This window comes from Aricia agestis, chromosome 18 (assembly GCF_905147365.1).
Source record: "Aricia agestis chromosome 18, ilAriAges1.1, whole genome shotgun sequence".
Lineage (NCBI taxonomy): Eukaryota > Metazoa > Arthropoda > Insecta > Lepidoptera > Lycaenidae > Aricia > Aricia agestis.
The window spans coordinates 10,861,304-10,882,641 of NC_056423.1; the positions used below are offsets into that span (position 1 = coordinate 10,861,304).

The 21,338-nt window shown below is 33.4% G+C and overlaps 1 protein-coding gene across 3 annotated transcripts; it reads left to right on the forward strand.

Annotated features, from left to right (window-relative positions):
• Positions 1-20,873, forward strand: LOC121735961 (MYG1 exonuclease). 3 transcript variants are annotated; one of them, XM_042126972.1, is made up of 5 exons: positions 1-39; positions 258-291; positions 807-1,057; positions 6,010-6,576; positions 20,663-20,873. In XM_042126972.1, exons 2-5 carry the CDS (start codon positions 286-288, stop codon positions 20,823-20,825), a joined length of 987 nt encoding a protein of 328 aa, XP_041982906.1. In that variant the 5' UTR covers positions 1-39; positions 258-285; the 3' UTR covers positions 20,826-20,873. The 3 variants fall into 3 exon arrangements, with proteins under 3 accessions (XP_041982906.1, XP_041982904.1, XP_041982905.1); XM_042126970.1 differs by lacking the exon at positions 1-39 and having other exon boundaries at positions 56-291; XM_042126971.1 differs by lacking the exon at positions 1-39 and having other exon boundaries at positions 57-291; positions 6,010-6,570; positions 20,657-20,873.
• Positions 20,874-21,338: the final 465 nt, after the last annotated feature.

Here is a 21,338-nt window from a genome sequence, read left to right on the forward strand (position 1 = left end):
TTGTGACTCTTTCTGCTAGATTGTGGCTTGTGGGTTGTGGTTCGTAAAAATAATCTTGTTCTATTTGTATTCAACTAAGTAAATTTTACATTGATAAAGTTTCTTTTAACACCTATTTATTGATTTTTGCTATAAAAAGCTTCATATGATCATATCTCACATTTCAAATGTATTTATAAATTGTGCACGTGTCATTTTGTAATGCTTAGAACAGTTAACAAATTATCTACTAAATATATTACAAATCGTTGTTTTAGTTCTTCAAAGTGTAGTCGTAATATAATTATGCAGGTAATAACTAATATGTATAGCTTTTGTACGATGAGTGATGAGTCTATCAGTCCAGTCATTCTTACGATTGGCTTTTGTTTGACGTCCATGATCCAATAACTGTATGGACTATGGATGTATGGATCTACATCCATGGTTATAAGTTGATTAATAAATACAGGTTCAAGAATGTTTTATTTTCGCCATACTTAGGTTATAACTTTTAAATTACTAGTTCACGCCAGTAACTCCGTGACGCTAAAATTCGTTTATGGCGCGGGAACCGTATATTTTAACATTTTTCCATAAACTGTATCATATATCCTTTCCCAGGACTCGAAGTATCCCCATACCAAATTCCAGCAAAATCGGTTCAGCGGTTTGGGCGTGAATAAGTAACAGACAGACACACTTTCCCAATATATGAATAACTACTCGGATCATACATACTAAACATTTTTTTTACTCTTGTTTACTACAATCTGTCTTCTGAGTATGTGATATTCATACTAAACATAACCATGTTATTTTTTCAGATCGGCACTCATGATGGGACCTTCCACTGTGATGAAGTGTTGGCGTGCTACATGCTACGTCGGTTGCCGGAGTACAAGGACGCCGAGATTGTCCGGAGCCGAGACATAGAGGTGCTCAAAGCCTGTGACATAGTGGTCGACGTTGGAGCCGTGTTCGATCACCAGAAGAAGCGGTACGATCACCACCAACGGGAATTCAATGAAACCTTAAGTTCGGTGCGCCCGGAGCTGGGTGATAAATATCAAATCAAGTAAGTTTTGTCCATGTTTTTCACTTATAACTAGGGAATGTTATTATTCGACAAATTTGCTATTCGAATAATTCGAATAATTTCTAAAAATTGTCGAATATATTCGAATATTTCGTATTTTATGAAAAATTGGTATTTAACACATAAATAAAAGAACCATATTGAGTTTTAGCATTTTTATTTAAAAAGAATTAGTATTTATTTAACAAATCGTTTGTTATATAATTATAAGTTAAAGTTTAACAATCGTAAAAACTAAATATTTTTAAAATCGACGAAATGTTTCAAACCGTTAATGTGAAGCATGCACACCTTGAACAATTGAATCGAAAATTCGTGTAATTAAAAAAAACAATATCCTGAGTTGATATTTTTTATGTTTTATTTAGAAACTCTTGCTATCTCAATTCTTTACAACTTACGTAAACTTATACATCGAATAACTATGCCTTCTGTTTTAAAAAACCATAATATTTATTGTTACATAATATAAAAACAGAGAATTTTGATTACGTAATACGTATACGCTGCTTAAATAACATTTTAATGAAGGTAAGTAAATAGTAATTTAAATAGATCTCAATTTTTAAAATCTGTCGTAATTTGAGATCATGGAGATAAAGTTACATTAAATTTTTTAAAATAAAAAATTGTAAATATTTATTATAATATTTTACGAAACAGTTTTGACATGTTTTCATTTTTTTTTACTTCAATTTCCGAGTAATCTAATAATAGATAAAAATACTTTAAAATAAACAAAAAAATATGAATACGTTACATTTATAAATAATAATAAAAATCATCACAGCATAACAATCAGTCTTACAACAAGAAATCACATAATAGGTATTAATTTGTTTGACAATTTAAATATAGCCATAATCAACAACTTTTTGATAAAAAAATCAAAACAATAATAACAATCGGACCTTACAATTAAGTAGAAATATTATAATATACTTTTAATGTTTTTTCAGTCTTTGATAGTGAGATCTAAGAAAACTTAGGCAATCTAAAGTATCGTCATTTAACCGCGTTCTTAGTTTATTGCAAATATAACCTGTGGACGAAAAAACCCTCTCGGCTTCTACGCTTGTTGGTGGGATAGTCATTAATAAGTCATATACTAGATCCAAATATTCACTTCTTGGCCCCCCTCTATCAAACAATGCCGTTTGGATACGTAAAATAGTTTCCAAGTCGTCAGAATCTACGTTGGTTGATGTCGATGGTGTTGACAAACATGCATCTATCTTTTTTCTTAATTGGTCTTCTAATGGCAATGATTTTTCGTTTCTTTTTTCTTCTTGATATAAGCTGAGGACTACGTCATCTTCATCAGAGTCTATCGATTCAATTTCCCCAGGGCGAAAATATGTTTTTATAATGTCCATTATAAATTTTAAGATGGTGCTAAATGAAGGATTTTCGAAGGTATCGCATGAACTTTCTGCATAAAAATTTATGGGGCTATGTAGGTATTTAAGAGTTCCAACAATTTTAGGTTGTCTGCGTTGAATAATCCTGGTTTTTAAAGCCTCTTTTAACTGGAGAGATATAATATTATTTCTTTCGCTTAGTTCGTCGATCATAAATTTCAAAGCAGTCTCTGCAGTCAGCATGTTCGCATCTTCGCTACATATTGCTTTTACCGTAGCTTTTATAATATTTAAAGCTTCTGAAATGTCTTTTAAAATATCAATTTCAACGCTGTTGAAAGTAGTATCGTTTTTTAAATCGATCAAAGCTTTCATTACACCATCTTTTATGGCTAAAAATCTTGATATCATGTCTGCCAGGCTACTCCAACGCGTTTTGCAGTCCAATATGAGACCTAACTGTTTTCCTTCAGTTTCCAGATATGAGTTTAAATGATCAGTTTTAGTGGGCGAATATTTAAAGTACTTTACTACTTGTCTTACTTTAGATATTAATTCTTTGTAAACTGTAAGTGGAGGTCTAGTAGTATTTTCTATGAATGGTGCAAATCCATCATCACCGCTCTCACTTTCCGAATCATCACTTTCGTTAAGTTCGGCTGTATAACTTATGTCCATATCGTCCGTGTTTTGATCTTTATATAAAACGTCTAAAACAGCTAACTGAATTCCATGCGCCAAACACAGTTGGCTTTGAGCTGTAATTCTCTGGCCTAAAGATTGCATAACTCGGGCACCATCTGTGACGATGCACACAACGTCTTCTTCCAGAGAAAGTCCGAATTCAATAAGTTTATCTGTCAAAACATTATGACAGTTTATTGCAGTGCCCCGACCGTTTATTTTTGACAGCCCTAAGTTTCTAAAGGGCTTGTTACAAAATTTTTGTGAATGGATGTTGACATTCATGTATCTTTTATTTCTCGTAGATGTCCACTCATCAAGGCTGACCGAAAATTTCTGTTTTTTTTTCATTTCAATTATTTCAATTTTTAGTTCTTCTTTCAGTTGGGCATGTTTCTTCATAACTATCATCTTTATTGCATTAGGTGTTGCAGGTAAATTATAATTACTTTTTTTGAAAAGATTTCTCAGTGTTTCAGACGTTGCAAATACTCGAAAAGGTAATCCGTCCAATGCAGTCATTTTCGATACGGCAGACTGCAAATTATCTTCCTTCTGCTCAAAATAGTCCCCAATTTTTCGTTTTTTAGAACTATTTAAATTGGATGAAGCTTCACCTATTTGAGAAGAACTGGCTTCAACTTCTTTTTTATTTGTAAGGTCCATAGAATGAACTAGTTTTAGATGGTTACGAAGGGGAGTAGTAGATTTACAGGTCTTCAGTATTTTTTTACATAATTGGCATTCCGCATATGATCCATCTGTAGAGCGAAGAAAATATTGCCAAACAGACGACTTTTCAACTACGCCACGGGGATTTTTTTCGAAAATGATTTTGTCTGCGTTTTTTGAAGCCGCCATTATGTTGCGCTAGTCAATATTTATCTGAAAAAAAATAATAAATTTACATTTTTTAAATTTCTAAGTTCAATCGAGAATATTATGGATATATGAATATGTACTAAAATATTTATAAACCGATATATATTATATAAATATATTTTGTACACCTGTGTTTGAAAAAAAATACAAATGGAAAAAATATTTATTTGGCGCTTTAATGAAAGCTTTAGTTTTAAAAAATGGCAAGTCAGTGTACGAGAGTATCAGGGAATTGTATTATTTAGCCTATTTTAATAACAAATCATTTATTGCGAAAAATTTGAATAACCTGGCAGGCGTCTAAAACATTTATGATGGATACGTGGCTTTCGCTTCTTAAAAAGAGCTCAATATACATTAAAAATCGGTACTCACCTTACACTCCACTCTTATAAAAGTTGAAACAAACACTTTAACACTAAAACATATTTATTTAATATCTATTTAATATCACTATTCACTAGCGACATGCGCATCGTTATCGAGAAGCGACTCAACTGACAAAAGACAAGATGGCGTCGCATATTTGAAACTGCGCGTGAGCGTGGCGTCTTTCCGGTGTTGCCAGTAAAAATATTTACGTATTATGTTTACTGAAATATAATCAGCAAGATTGTATTTGTATCGAAATCAGTATTACGTAACATTTTTTTTTGCACACAAATTAGAAATGTTGAATTTTTAATTTATCTTTACAATGCATTAATAGTGATTCTTTAATAAAAACAAAGTACAGACTGAATTGGCAAGCGACAAGATCATGTCGTTCTGAACGACGGTGATCATGGCATCTTTTCGGTGTTGCAAATAAAAAATATACACCAATTATTTGGTTTTAGTTAAGAATATGTAAAAAATTAAATACCCCTAATACATTATAATAACCGTAGTAAATAAATTACAGTAGACTTCCGCTAATCCGGCCCCTGTCTAATCAGGTACCGGCGGCGTTAATTTAGGTACATAAATATTATTTTGCCCAATCTTTACAAAGGTACGTATTTTTTTATGACGGTGCATGTTACGAATAATAAAAACTAAGGAAACATAAGTCCCATACTATTACCGTTTTAAATTTGGTTCCTTTCGAACTGTCATGCAACGTCACTTTTTTGACAAGTATTGTGGAGCATGTTTTTTGACGGAGTTACTTTTCCTTAGTTTTTATTATTCGTAGGGTGCATGCAACGGTAACGATTACAGATTGCTGATAAGTAACTTGCTTTAGGAAAATAGTTTGTAGTTAAGATAAAACCTTATTATTAAAACATTGTGATTTTCATGTATTTTAATCTGTGAAATGTATGGAGTTCTCTATAATCCGACAAATCCGCTAATCCGACATGGCCGTGCAAAAGGTTTGTCGGATTATCGAGTACCTACCGTAATATTATAAGGTAATATCAGATATAATTGTGTTTAGAAACATTGCCAGATTAATTTTTATAACATATTATTGTTAGTTTCAAGGTTTGTTTTATACATAAGCATGTATGGAAAAATATTAGTACTATTCGAATTATTCGAAAAATTGTGGTCGAATTATTCGAATAATAAAATCGTCGAATATTCGAATAAAACGAATATTCGAATATTCGAATAACATACCCTACTTATAACAGTATCTTAACATTTTTTCTGCATAAATTGGTTTGTTGCTGAAAACCAATAAATTATAATTGTTATATACATGAAGATCATGTATAACATGGTCAAATTAACTTGACGCATTGCTGGAATGCAATAACATGCCCGCTCCATAATGACATCATCAAACCATGTGTCTAGTTAATGTGACGGTGTTATAGTATCTAAAGAACAGAACAAAAACAAAAAAAAAATAGAATATAAATAGGAGAATACCATATAGTAATATTCTCATATATATAGTGATATAATTCTTTTTCTCTGTGTGCAATCATTTGTTGTAATGTTGTGTTACATGTGTATAGTTGAATTAATGTTTAAAGTTAATATAATAACAAAAATGTCACAAATTTTTAGGTTAAGTTCGGCAGGATTGGTCTACGCTTTCTACGGGGAGCGCGTTATAAAAGAAGTAGCACCAAAAAATTACCCAATGAGACCAGAAAGTTTGGAGTTGATATTCAAAAAAGTTTATGAGAATTTCATAGAAGAAATAGATGCAATTGACAATGGTGTTCCGATGACTGACGAGGAACCAAAGTATCGTATACACACGCATCTCAGTGCGAGAGTACACAGGTTAAACCCGGACTGGAATACATCGGAATCAGTAAACACGAATATACTTTTTAAAAATGCAATGAAATTAGTAGAGGAAGAGTTTTTGTTTATTACGAATTACTACATAACAGTTTGGTTAGCTGCAAGGGAGTTTGTGAAGTCGGCAGTAAAGGAGAGGTTCGATGTGCACGAATCTGGACAAATATTGTATTTCAATGGGCATTTTCCTTGGAAGGACCACCTGTTTGAGTTAGAAGCCGAGATGGGATTGGCAAATGAAGTAAAATATGTCGTGTTCAACGATAAACCTAACTCTTGGAGAGTTCAAGCTGTGCCGTTGACTCCAGGGAGCTTTGTCCTCAGGTGAGACATTTTTGTTCAGTCAAGGGTACATACTGACGGTGGAATGAAAAAAGTTACCAAGCGCCATATTGCTATTTTTACAACAGAGCAGTTTAAAGATTCATTTTGACTTTTAAAACTTAATTGTCAAATAAATTGTTAAATAAAATATTGTTCAAAATTATTGTATGTCTAGGGGCCTTAGACTAATCGATAGAGAAAAATTTGCTAGAAAAAAACTCATTTTGACCTCTTGTGCGACTTGGTAACTTTTATTCCACTGCCGATATATTGCATTACAGCTAAAGTTGGGGGAAGGAGTGTTGTCTATAAATGTGATAATACATAAAGGCATGGGCATAATTATGTTTCAATGAATCTAAATGTTCAGTTTCTGAGCAATTTTTAAAACCCACAATGACGCTGAGAGTCTAGACTAGTGTATAGCATGCACAATCAACATTGATTGTTGGTAATCTATAATATCTCTTAAATTTTTGAGTCTAGAATTTATAAATTAACTTTATAAATTGCAAAAGTGTTTCTCTCTGTTACCGCTTGACATCCAAAACGCTACACCGATTTTGCCGGGTATGGATATATTTTTAGTCCGGACTCCGGGAAAAGTACCCAGATATATCCTGAAAAAATTTACGGTTCCCGTGCGATAAACGTATTTTAACGAAGTTGCGGGCGTCTTTTAGTGTAAACTTACATTTAAGGAAAAGCTTGATTATTTTGAAATGAAGTGTTTGTATATAATTGTTTAACCCTTAATCGGGCCTAACAAAAAAAAATTTTTGCATGGCTTAAGTAGTTGCTCTTAGGCCAATTAGGATATCTGTGTACATAAAATCAATTATAAATTACTGAAACTGAAAATAATTAAGTTTTTACGGGTGGGTTATTATTTCCCTTTGCCTGTTTAGGACCAACCAAGATGGGAAATTATTTGCCTTTGCCCGTTTACGGCAATTATTTATTAATTATTATAAATTTTAGTAAAACCAAAGTAATGCATATAATATCACCTTATAATAAATACCCAAAAAAGAATAACATGAATATAGACATCATTGGTCACAGTTACGAATGCTTACACAATAATAAAAATAATTGTCAATGTACGCAGATCGAGATAGTAAATAAATACCGGTACTTAGGATTAACAGTGGACAACAATCTTAGCTGGAAAGGGCATGTGAGCGATGTGTGTAATAGATTACGATCAATTTTGGGAAAGTTTTACCATCTAAGCAAGTTTTTAAGCAGGAAATTACTATATGGCTAGTTGAGAGCAGAAGTAATCCAAGTGACCTTTTTGTCAAAACAGAGTTAAGTCACTTTTTGCCCTCCGTGGGACTAAACTTAGTTAGTGCAGAAGTAATCCAAGTGATACGAGCCATTTTTCTGAACAAAGTCCTATGTTTGACATTTCTGCATGGCCATTAAAAACATAATTTGTTAGTGGAGTTATGATCCAAGTGACTTGTATGTCACTTGGACAACTTCACCAGTGATTTGGACTCGGTAGAGAAGTAATCCATGTTCATTGTTGACACTTGGACCACTTCACAATAAATTTTATTACAGTGCAGAAGTGCACTATGTGCCACCTTGTCACCATCAGTTTTATCTAAACTTACCTCATCATACTAGAAGAAGGAACAATGCAGCTGAAAATGAAGAGGAGGATGTGCTACCAAGTGTGGAAGGTGATGAAAGTGATTAGATATAAGATATTAGGTCGTTTTTAATCAATAATAAAGTAATTTTCATAAGTTCTATGATTTCCCTTCTGCAATAGCATCATTATATTTTATTGTAATAGCAGAAGTGATCTAAGTTCATAAAAATTCCAAAAATTTTGAAAATATTGGCTATGACATCACAATTTTCTAATGAAGATTGACTTAGGTTAATATCAATCATAAAACATAAACACCTTGCAACTAATTTAATAAACACTTGTTTATTCAATAAAAACGCGTATTGATTAATATCTCAAAAGTTACAAAAGGTCACTTGGATTACTTCTGCTCTCAACTAGCCATATGTAGTCTACTACGCACTCGCAGATTCACTCATCAGCTATGGCATCAGCAGCTACGGGCTAACATTTAGAACACAATTAGATAAAATTAAACAACTTCAAATTAGACTGATTAAATATTTCGCAAGTAAACAAGTAAAATCCGAGTACAGAGATAACTACGACAAATTATTTAATAAATATGAAATTTTAACAGCACATGCAAAAGTAGAATATTTGATAGCCTTAGAACAATATGACAATGATACATATAAGAAATTAATCGACCATCACCAACATAATACAAGAAATATGACACAGGGCAAATATGTAATACCGGCAGTAAAAAACTACTACGGCACAAGAACAAGAAGATACCAGACTCCCAGCACATACAATAAAATAGATAATTAAAAAGTTTATATGTGTTTATACTTATAATAAGAAAGAAAAATATTTTGCTATTGAATTTAATAATTATTGTTTTTTAAGTTTATTATTAAGTATTAAGTTGATTTATAACATCTTATATTATATTATTTGTGTTACAAATATCGCCAACAAACTGAAATGCAGTTTGGCGGTTTTTAGGATAAGGACATAATGTTGTAAAATAATAGAATAAATACTTAAAAAAAAAATAGACTAGTTAGTTGCTCTGACTCTACTTTTGAATTTATTTTTCCTCAATAAATGTGCACAAAATTATTAAAATTAAAACAAGCTTATCGGTATGTGAATAAAGAATCCAATAAACAATAAAATACCTAATATTTTATAGTTATTTATTTAAAAAAAAATTCAATCTGACAAATGAAACAGTTTGAAACTCTCACTCTACATGTTTTCTCGATGTTGGATGGTTTGTCTCTCCATCTCTATTGACCCTAGCCTGACAAAAATGTTTTCTCGCGTAGATCTATCATCGAAATAACACATTTTTATAGAGTTTTGTCGAGATAATGTCGAGATTTTGACATTATGAGACGAGTAGTTTTTAATTATCTCGAGAGTGAGATATCTCGTTGGCGTATGCTAGGCAGGCTGCGCACATAATGCCACTCTGCATGTGGAGCACAAGATATTGGTGCGTTTTTCTTTATTTTTTTGTGCTGCAGAATCGGCACTTCTTATAGATAGCGCCTTTTTCGGGACAATGCACTCCAACGTTTTGGAGTCGAATTTCATTTGGAACACCAAAATTTTCCCCTTTCTTTTTTTAAATACTATAGAGTCCCTTTTAGTGTCACTGTAATTATTGATTAGCCTATAATCTTTATGCGAGTCACTTGTAATTTTATGGATAGTTGTGTACGTGATGTATGAATTTATTATGGCAGCATCAACAAGAAAAAAAATAACCTCATCCAAAATTTCCTACTTTATAATAGGATATGGGGATCTAAAATGATCAAAACGATCAACACCTCCCATAGAGCGCGTATAATCGGCAATTGCTTTTGGACACAACGTGTCTGTTCTGGTGCCATCCTTTTGTGTTCTTTTTATAAAGACTACATCCTTAGGATTGTGTGCTGTGGTGAGCACAGATAATTCTCGGGTATCCACCTATTTTATTGCGGATATCGGTGATGCAGTTACAGCAGCGAATTCGTGTTTCCTTAAGCGCATATTTCTGGGCAGAGTATTCTTGATTGTGTCTGGTAGTTCCTTCCGGTTTGTGCGTACAGTTCCCACTGCATAAACACCTTTCATATATAAATCATCAAGTAAATTTACTCCGGTAAAAAAGTTATCAAAAGCTAACAACGTGTCTACTGGCAAGTTTTGACTAAATTTCCAAATAATAGTGTATCCTAGGCCTTCATGTTCCATGTTATCTCCTTTCCGAGTTATCTCCTACCTCAAACTGATAAAGGTATCCAGTAACGGCGTCGCATCTAGCCCACACCTTATATCCACGCTTAATCGGTTTCTTCGGCATATACTGTTTTAAAGAGCATCGCCCCTTTTTCACCATACTTTCAACAATGGACTGAACACTCGAGTTAGTAGTTTGTTTCTGAAAAATGTTAAGTATTTAGTTCTTCTATAAATGGTCTTAACTTGTGTAATTTGTCAAAGTTAGGGGAGTTTCTGGATGGCGCTAGAGAATTGTCATTTAAATGTAAGTTTTCAGTTATTTTCTTAAATCGTTTTAGTGTAAAAATTCTAGATATCTCTGGGTTATAATAGAATGGATCTGTTGACCAGTAAAATTCCATATTAGGTAATGGATTAAGTCCCATCATAATTAATATACCTAAATAGGCTGCTATATCGTCGTCTGTTACTTCAGACCAGTTTCTGCTCGCTTTTTGGTGAGCATATTTATTGGTCTCTTCGGTAATTTTCGTTATAAGGTATCTCGGAAAGAAATTGTTAAATACGCCTCTTGGTTGTGTTTTGTGGGTATAGATTGACTGGGGTATAATTTTATTAGCAGTCCGTATTTTTTTTTCCACTCACGAGGATTATTGTTGATCCTTTCTATTCTCTCAATTCTAATAGCGGGTCTTGCAGGGGTGTGTTGTTCGTTAGAAACCGGTCCCGTTGGTTCATTCGACAAAAGCAAAGATGGTGAAGCATGTGCAGAAGCTGTTCTTGTTGGGTTAGTTGGTAAAAGCAAAGAAGACGTAGTATGTGGTGGTGAAGAGACAGTAGTACCTTGGCTGGATGTTGAAGGGCCTTGTAAAATTTCTAAGAGTGAGGATGTAGGCATCTCCTCTTTGGAGCATCATTTGGTATGGGATTTAAACTTGGTTTACCAAACATTTCCTCTAAACGTCTTTCTAATAAGTCTTCTGGATTTGTATTGTAAAATGAACCCGTTGGACTTATATTCCTCTGGCACGTCTGCTGTCAATTATTTCGGGGAGCAAACATTTTGTGTAAAATTTTACTATTCTTGATTCTATTTTGTTCCACAAGTTATCATCTTTTCTATTCGTATTATGTACATTGGTTCATTTTCAGCTTCCCATATGCCAAAAATACATTTTTTACGATTTGTTATGTATAATTGGCCTTGTACTTGAAAGTACCAATCTGAAGTTTTATTTATTGTCACTGTTTTATCTTTTTTGCAATATGTATTTTAATTTTATTTTGCTCTATTGCCTGGGAAAGTCCGAGTTTTGCTGCAACTATTGGGCACTTTACTTCTACCACTGTATCATTTCCGACTAGCCCATCTGGTGACGCCCCAATGAAAGAATATTTTTGGTCTATAAACAGTCCGCAGGCTGAAATTGTTATATTTTCTTGTTGCTCTAATTTTTGTAATGCTTGCTTTTCATTTTCAATTCCATGGGCAACAGAAGCAATACCTGCCAAGTTTTTTTTTTATATAATATGTTTTTCACTAAAGGAGCAGTGTCTAAAGTTTCTTTTCTTCTGCATATTGGTCCAAAATTTGAAGCAGTTTTTTTTTCTGATTTCTAACCAATCACTTGACTCTCTTTGTAATAATGTTGATATTTCAATTGCATGGCGGTCAGCTGTAAGGGATTCTAACTGACTCAAATATTCTTTTTTAGCTGTCTCCAGTTCCTCTGGGGGCATATCGGGTGCTGTTGTTCCATGACCATAGTCATGATTGGCCTCATTCAATCTTCTCTGTTTTTTTACTGGGTGTTCGGAGTTAAATTTTCGTTTAAGTGTTCTTCTTCTTTCTACTTCTGCAACTTTTCCTCCTGGAGCTTTATTCAGAAAAGATTATTGTACAGAAGAAATTCGGCACTTAGTGTTAATAGAAACAACAGCTGCTGAGTTTCTTCCTTGGTACCCCCTTTTTGAAGAAAAATTTATTCGTTTTCCGCCATTTAGCTATAACGCTGTTAAAACACTCGACTTTATTTGTATCCACGTCTTCAATGAAACTGCGAGCTTTCGCAGCTACGTTTGAAACTATTGCATTGATTCGAAACAGGAAAGTTGAACTTCGAATATTTTTTTAATCCATCACCGTCATTTTTTTCTTTTTGGCAATAATAAGATTGGCACATTGGGTGGTTACCATATGCGTGTGACACTGAATTTATAATATCATTATGTAAAATCCCAATCGCCATTTTTAGGTTTTTCCGAGGTGTTATGATATTTTATTGATTTTACTTTGGCTTTTCGCATAGTCATTATTTTAACATTTGTAAGAGTTTTTCGGTGCATCAGCTTGTAGTTTGTTTCAGAACAGATTCCTCTAAGCTTTTTACAAAAATTGCGAAGTATATGATTTTTGCACTAAATTTTTTCAACGGTAACATTATTTTATTTATATGGATCAGCGTTCAGGATTTTCGCATAAGTTGAGGCATCACCGTCTCCAATCATCCTGCCATATAACAAGCCGTACATCGATATGGATGATTTGAAGCCCTCAACAAGAATTTCGGCTTCCATAGAGCATGACGAACCCTGAAAGTTTTTAAAACATAAATGTTCCTTTGGCACAAAGTCCATCGAAGCCACTGCAGTGACTTCCCACTTTGCATACACTTCATTTTGAAGTGTTGACTTACTCAGAATTTTGAAGTTTTGTATAACTTAATTGTAAAAACATCTCATCCGTAAACAAACATTTTTTGTGACCTCCCTTTGCGTACCGCTTCAGTAGTTGTTTAAATTTTACCACCCTTTCTTTTTTAAATTATCAGTTAGGAAATAACCAGTACGTCTCTTGTAGGCTGAAAGTCTTTAGCCATCATTTAAAATACATAACATAGTTTTAGGTGCTATCTCTATCTCGTTATGTTTATATCAATGTGTTTTTCGTAACTATACAAAACACACATTTGACAACTTGACGCTCCGCTTCGCAGTCGCCTGGTCGCGTAGGTTTGGCCTACGCTTAACAATATATCATGAAATTCATCAACTGTATTCCTGACGTTAGCATATACCCAAAACGCGACCTGAGTCCTGACACGTTCTCTGGCGGCTTATCGACACCCGCGAATCAGCGGTAAACGAAGTGTTACGGAAACATCCGAACCCATGATCGGCATAGCCTAGCCATAGTAAAAGGAGGGGAAGTAAGTTATCTTCATACAAAGGCACCGCGCGCGGCTTGTGTGCGCCATAGTACCAATGCGTCGCCAGTCGCCACGTACGGCACTTAACAAAATCTCGGCGGTACCAGCCTTATAAAACTGGCCGAGATTTTGTTGTGTGCCGTACGTGGCGACGCATTGATACTATGGCGCACACATAGAAGCCGCGCGCGGTGCCTTTGTATGAAGATAACTTACTTCCCCTCCTTTTACTAGTTAGTTAGTTCCCGAACCGGTGATAGGCATCTGTGTAGCCCCGACGTTCAGAGAATATTTGAAAAAAATTATTCTGAATAAAAAAATTTGAGTTTGAGTTTATGGCCTAGTCGGCCGATTAGTCGGCTTCTTTGCAACTGAGACCCTTCTCACATGCATACGGTTGTGGCACGGTCGCCGTGCCGTACAAAGTAGAAACGTATGAGCTACTTAGACAGCTTTCACATGGCACGGCGACCGTGCCGTGACCGTGTGTCACCCGTGTTTATAATAATAATAATAATAATAGCCTTTATTCAGATAACAAACTTATATGATAATTTTGATGCTTAACTCTAAAATATGATCTTTATTTCAATTTTGTTTTTTTTTTTTAATATATCCTATAATATATTTTTATTTCTTATTATCTGTTTGCTGCACGGCATAGGCCTCCTCCAACATATTCCAGGTGTATCTATCTTTTGCTATTCTAGTCCATGTGGGACCTGCAATCTTCTTTATGTCGTCTACCCATCGTCTGCGGGGACGTCCACGTTTCCTTTTGAAGTGGCCCAAGAACCAAGAGAGTATTGATTTACTCCACTTATCTTTGCCACGTACTATGTGTCCTGCCCATGGGCAAATGGGCAGGTCACCCGTGTTTACCCACTACAAAAGCGGTTCCGGCGCGGTAGCCGTCTTTGCAGTCATGTATGGACATAATAAATACATAAATATCATATCATCACATACACTGACGCAGACACTGTCTTGTTAAGGAGTGAGCACACTGAGACGGGCTGTGCCGGGGCTCATCGCGAAAATCTGCCTCCATACAATTTGTATGGAAGCAGATGCGCGTATTGCACACTGTGTCGGGGCGCAGCGGATTTCGGTCAATGCGACAAGGCCCGGCAAGGCCCGGCAAGGCCCGACGAACCCGCTGCGCCCCGGCAACAGTGTGACCAATGACCATACTTCACATAGATTTCCACTTTTTGGTAGATTTGAGGTCAAATGAATGACGATTTAGTAGTCCAAAATTTTTTGTCAATTTTAATAGAAGATCGATATTATACTCGTATAAGTAACAAATACTTAATATAAAAATTTAAAATGCATAATGAAGACAGTCCATATAAACATTTTCGTTTTATTTCAGTTTCAACCACGTAGAATACAATCATTAATAAAGGTAGATTTTCGGTAGAAGCTAAAACACGGTCTAGTAGATTTTAGTAGAATATAAAAGCAAGCAAGCAAGCCCCGGCACGCGCCGACAAACTGTGCGCGTACCTTAAGTTGTCTGTTGAGCGCACCAGGTCAGAACAAACGTAGTGATTATATTCTCTTTGGTCAGAACACGAGAGTCAATAGACGAGAGTGGACGTGTAATAGTAATTTTCTAAGTGCGTGATCAAGATTGTGATACACACAAACAGGGGCTCCTACAGTATGGATTATTGAGGTACACATTTTTGTTATAAAAATACGTAAGCGTCGGAGAGCGAAAGTGCGCGCGCACTTGCATAAGTCATAGAAGCGTTTCTTAATACTATACATATACAGGGTGTAACAAAAATAAGTGATAACACTTTAGGGTGTGTATGTGTTCTTTGTAGAGAGTTCACTGTGAAAATAGCAGCGCTGAAAGACCACAATTTTTTTTTCACTTTTGTATGGGGAAACTCTTGACGCTCTGGCCATTGCCCATCCAAAAGTGAAAAAAAAAATTCGTCTTTTAGAGCTGCTACTTTCACAGTGAACTTTCTACAAGGAACACGTACATACCCTAAAGTATTATCACTTATTTTTGTTACACACTGTATATTATAATACAAGAGTTCATTTTTCGTGCGGAAACCGGAATCGATAAGACAACCACGTCATACATTCTTTGTGAACTGTGTGCTATGTTACGAGTGTTGAGCTGGAGGTCATTCGAAAATCAGACAGTGAGCAAACTAGGAGCAAACTAGTACGTTATGACTTGAAAAATATTTTAAAAATAGTGTTCATTTTGTGTCCATTTAAATCAATACAATACTGCATCCGACGTAACCAGTGAGTAAAACATTAATTTTAACCGATTTCTAAAATAATATAATAATAATAAAGGAGGTTATAAATTCGACTCGTATGTATGTAATGTTTCCAGAACTGTCCTTTTCGTAGTAAGTTTAAATAGTGTACTTATATCAGGGCATTTTCAAAAAAACGTGTACCCTTGCAAAAATATGTCTATATTTTTTAAGGTCATTTATTTACCTTTATTTGAATGTCATATACAAGGACAAATATTGAACTAATGGAATAAGTTAAAAAGAACGCTGAAAACGTTATATTATTCTGATATTATTGAAACAAAATCGAATTTTCGACGAATCAGATTCCGTTGTGCGACTAAATGTAAAATATAATTTAATACAAAAAAATACAGCAATAAATGGATTTCTTCGTTTATTTAATATAGTGAAATGCATATTTAATTGTTTATTAAAAAAAATATAGATAATTTCAAGGATCAACAAGAGTAGCAATTATTTTTAATCCATAATGTGACTATGTGACCTACCCACTAGGTTATTTTTCATTTTTTTACATGAGTAAGTAATATTTAACATATTTAAAGAAGTTTATATAACACAAAAACCTTTTATTTAAACATTTTTGTTGTTGCACTACTTATAAAAGTAAAAAATTCTTTGATTTCATAGATTTAACTTCAATAATTAGAGGGACGAACATCTCATAATCATAAAGATGTGTTCACATGTCTACGAATTCCTAAGTTATTAATGACATCGGATTATATGCACGATCAAAGTGCCGAAATATCCATGCAAATATGCACGAAAAATGGTCGAAATATGCACAAAATATGCACAATAAAAAGTCACTTAATATTAAAATGTATTATTTTTTTGAAGACTTTTCCGGTAGTGACATTAATAAAAGCGCCAATTTTTGTAATTTCATAAAATCCAGGATTTTTAATTTCTTGAAATAAAGACTTTTTATTTATTTATTATACGCCAATAATAATTTTCTACCAACATTTCCCGATTGCAATCTTAATACCCATGGAAGTTAAACTACCGAAATATGCACTATCAACGAAAAATTGCCAAAATATGCACTATCGCCTAAAAAGTGACATTATATGCATTTGCATATGCAAGTATGCAAATGCATATAATCTGATGTCTAGTTATTATAAATCTGCAAATATCAATGACACAAAATGATTTTCAACTTTACTGATAGAAAAGTAGTGGAAATAAAATCAAAATTATTAAGAAAAAAAAAAACTTTTAGGTACTTACTTAAATTTTAAATAGTAAGTATATTTGTTATTGTTAAGGAAAGGCGACGCCTTGATAATTTGCTTGTAGCGATATCGATTTTTCTCAGCAATGACTAAAGCTAAGAAATTAAAGTTCATTGTCAGTATTCATCATGTCTTTGTCTTTGATTTACCCATAGCATAACACGATTGATCAACTTTTATAACACAGAATAATCAATCAAAAAAACCTGTGTAAAAAAAGGGATTCCTATTTTTCCAACAGAGGAGAGTGATTTAAGCTTCCAAAATTTATACATGGATTGGTTCAAGCATACACTTTAATTTGACCATAGCTTATATGAAATGTATTTATGGTTTTTAAATTACGCGACAAAAACTATTTTGTCGCTTACGCCCTTTCCATTTTTTGCTGTTCCATTGCTTGTTTTCTGTGAGAGGCCGGGCCGGCCTTTCATAGAAAACTAGCAATCTAAAACATATCCAAAGCGGTTTTTTACTTTAACGCGGCGTCACCTTAACACATAAGTAATAAAAAATATATTAATTGTAAGTTAATCGTACCAGTTTACAAATCTCCAATTTTCTTAATAAAATCTGTGAATAAAAAAATAATTTATATAAATGTGAACTAAGCCTTATGCTTTCCGCCTGTTGTGACTTGTCCGTTCCATTATATGTGACCATACGAAAAGTCACAAGTCGGAAGTCACGTAATATTACTTTCTTTTACTTTTAAAGTGTTTGTAAATAACCGATAATAGTTATCACAATTTCATTTTTTTTACTAAATACTAAGATAATTTTGCAACGTGTTAACAGTAAAAACAGTTGGAGAAAGTATAATAATGCTTACAAAATATGGTCACTTATCTGAACAAATAAACCGTTCCTGAAGAACCATCCAACCTGCGTCCGCGTCTTGTAGCAGATTTTTAACTACTAAATTCAAATTGAAGTTTCTCGATGTACAATGAAATATAGTGCTATCATTTAGTGCCGAAAATATTTTTGTAGTATGTTTATAAAACTAAAAAAAACGGTCACTAAACCGAACATTCCGGCCGGGTTGTTTTTTCATGATTATAATTTTAATTAATTTGTAGTTAAATTATGTTAGATTTTTCAATAACAAGACATTCAATTGATACATTAAGTATTTAAGAATCTAACATATGTTTTTTAAGTAACTTACTTTAAGAAAAAAAATAGTTATTAAAGATTTTGTTACAACTTCTGGGAAGGGGACAGGTGAATTTAATAGGTTTCGGTACTTAAAAACCCTTATAAATCTCATACTAAATAAAATTTTATACAAACGTGAATGTATTTTAATAAAAGAAAACTTGTTTTTGCTCCTACATTAAAATTACAAAATGTTAGTATGTAATTTTTTACAAATAATCTGTAGCGAAGTCAAGGGACAAGGTAAAAACCAGGGGTACACATTTTTTTGAAAATGCCCATCAGCGTCTGAACAAATGTACCAAAATATTAAAATTGTTTTTATTTGTGTTCGCATATCTTCGCAACTAAAAGTCCGATTTAAGTGATTCTTTTTTTTTTGTTGTACTAGGTATCGTTTAACTTTAAGGAATACTTACTGCAAGCTTTGTCAAAATCGGTTCAGTAGTTTTTGAGATAGGGAATTACGATTATTACGTACAATTTTGAAGTTGGTTTAAGCGTTTTACTGTAACGGAACATTGCTTACTCGTGTTTTGAGATTATTATTTACCTACTTATTTTTTTTAATTATATTTTTTATTACAATAATATACTAATATGTAACTTTTTCTTTTTTTTAATTAAGTATGTTAGGTACATATAAATGTAAGTTTACATTCATATGTACCTAACATATTATAAGGAGTCGTAAGGAAGAACAGAAGGCAAACCTTTGCCAATTTTGTTTTATAAAAAATAAATAAAAATAAGAATACATAATTATAATATTTTGTTTGGAGAATGGTTCTCCGTTCTCGATGTTTCTGTCTGAAAAGAGACGGCAATATAAAGATAATCGGCCAAGTGCGAGTCGGACTCGCGCACGAAGGGTTCCGTACCGTTATAGAGCAAAAATAGGCCAAAAATTATGTTTTTTGTATGGGAAATTAAATTAAACTTTTATTTTATTTTTAATTATTAAAGTACACATTCAATCAAGGATTTTGTTAATGTTTCAAGTGTCTACTTGTGAACTACCATTATTGAAATCCAGCAAAAAAAGGCCAAAAAAATCACGTTTGTTGTATGATAAATATTTAAATATTAAAATTATTTTGTTTTTAGTACTTATTTGTTGTTATAGCGGCAACAGAAATACACAATCTGAGAAGTCTAGCTATAGCGGTTCTTTAGATACAGCCTGCTGACAGATAGACAGACATCGAGGTCTTAGTAATAGGATCCCGTTTTTACCCTTTGGGTACGGAACCCTAAAAAAACGACTCGAATCTGTTGCCGATACATATTGATTAATTTATGCAAAAGTTGCTACAGTAATGGCTCATAAATTAAGAACCTAGCTGAGATAATTTAACTTCGAAGGAAATCCGCGTCTTAAGGCGCTGTGGTTGTTGCAACTACGTAAAATCAGTTTTTAAATAATGTTTTTTGTAAAGGAAATGTCATTATTTAAGTATAAAAGAAGTACCGTTTTAAAGTTGAGAAAATTTCCTATCGGTACACAATTTGAAAAATTCTGCTCGATAGAAAAAAATCTCAAAGATGACTGTTATAACGCTGTTTTTCATAATTAAATCATTGTATGGCTAAATTACACACTTTTTTGTAAAAACAAAAAATGTAACTTAATGTAAAAATTTGTCGTAACCTAACCTAAGCGATTTGATATATTTGATTTGTGTAATACTAAAAACAAAAGATTTTTCTCCTATTTCCTATTATCAAGGCACGCGGCGAGCGCGTAACCGCCACTGTACAAGGCCCGCTGATATGAATGTTATGTTAATGTCCTTTACGTCGATATTCGTACTGACACTTGACAGACATCGACCTGCTTATTTTAGGGACTACTGGGCCTTAAATGACAAGTTTTATTACCACTCGTTTACCTCGTTCTAAAAGTAATAAAAACTGGTCATAAACATTCCTAAATGATCTCATCTTAGTTACGATGTTAAAGTTTTATTTTCGGTGCTTTGGAGTAAAATTTGTTTTAAAAAATAGTGACGTGTAGGTGAAGGTTATTGCGTTATATTGTGTCAGAGTTTGTGTAATAACTAATAAGTTATAATAATTTATGAGTTATATAAGTGTTGAAGAGTTATAGCTCTTTACTCTTATACATTTTTATATATTACATTTTTATATCTGTGATAAAGTGGCATTTTAATTAAATTTTTCCACAGTTTGTCTATATTTTCGCATTTCTACTGGTGGCCATGCTAGGGCTACTGGTGACATGATCGTTCGCCCCATTATTTTATAAAAAAAAAAACTTTGTTATTATTACAGCCTGTGTTAAGTCTAATGTATAATTTATTTCCATTTCAGGAAACCACTACATGCTGATTGGCGTGGAGTTCGAGACGAAGAACTTAGCAACGTGGCCGGAATACCTGACTGTATATTCTGCCATACATCCGGGTTTATTGGTGGTAACAAGACTAAAGATGGTGCTATAGCCATGGCCCTGGCTAGTCTCAAAGCAGCCTAAGAATATAAATAGATAAATAAATGAAGTCTTTTTTGTCAATTAACCATACAGAATGTAGTACTTGAGCAAAATTGTATAGATCAGTAGTTCTTAACCTTTTATTCATGAGGGACCATTTTACCAAATATATTTGTCTAGCCCGGGGACCACCCGGTTCGTTTGCCTAAACAAGGGGTTTTTTGATATAGAAAACAAGGACAACTTTATAATAAGCACTCATTTTTTTATTTGGCAAAAGTCTAAAAGTTACATTTTAATTAAATGTGATTTTTGTGACTGCATATTCCATATTCTTTACTAACTTCTGAATTCTCACATATTATTAGGTTAGCTACGCGAACCACGGAATGCCTCCAGGGACCACCAGGGTGTAGATATATTATGTAGATAATAATTATGGGAAATTTACCCCTTCCAAGGTATAGGCCTCCCCTAATTGGGGGGGGGGGGGGGGATTCCTCAATTTGTAAATTTTTTGTTGTGATTTTGTTTCCTTATTTGTGCCTTCTGTCT

Coding starts and splice junctions, on each gene's coding strand:
- LOC121735961 (XM_042126970.1), top strand. CDS start 202: ATGCTTAGAACAGTTAACAAATTATCTACTAAATATATTACAAATCGT. Junction 1,058..6,009: donor GGTGATAAATATCAAATCAA/GTAAGTTTTGTC, acceptor ACAAATTTTTAG/GTTAAGTTCGGCAGGATTGG. Junction 6,577..20,662: donor CCAGGGAGCTTTGTCCTCAG/GTGAGACATTTT, acceptor TTTCCATTTCAG/GAAACCACTACATGCTGATT.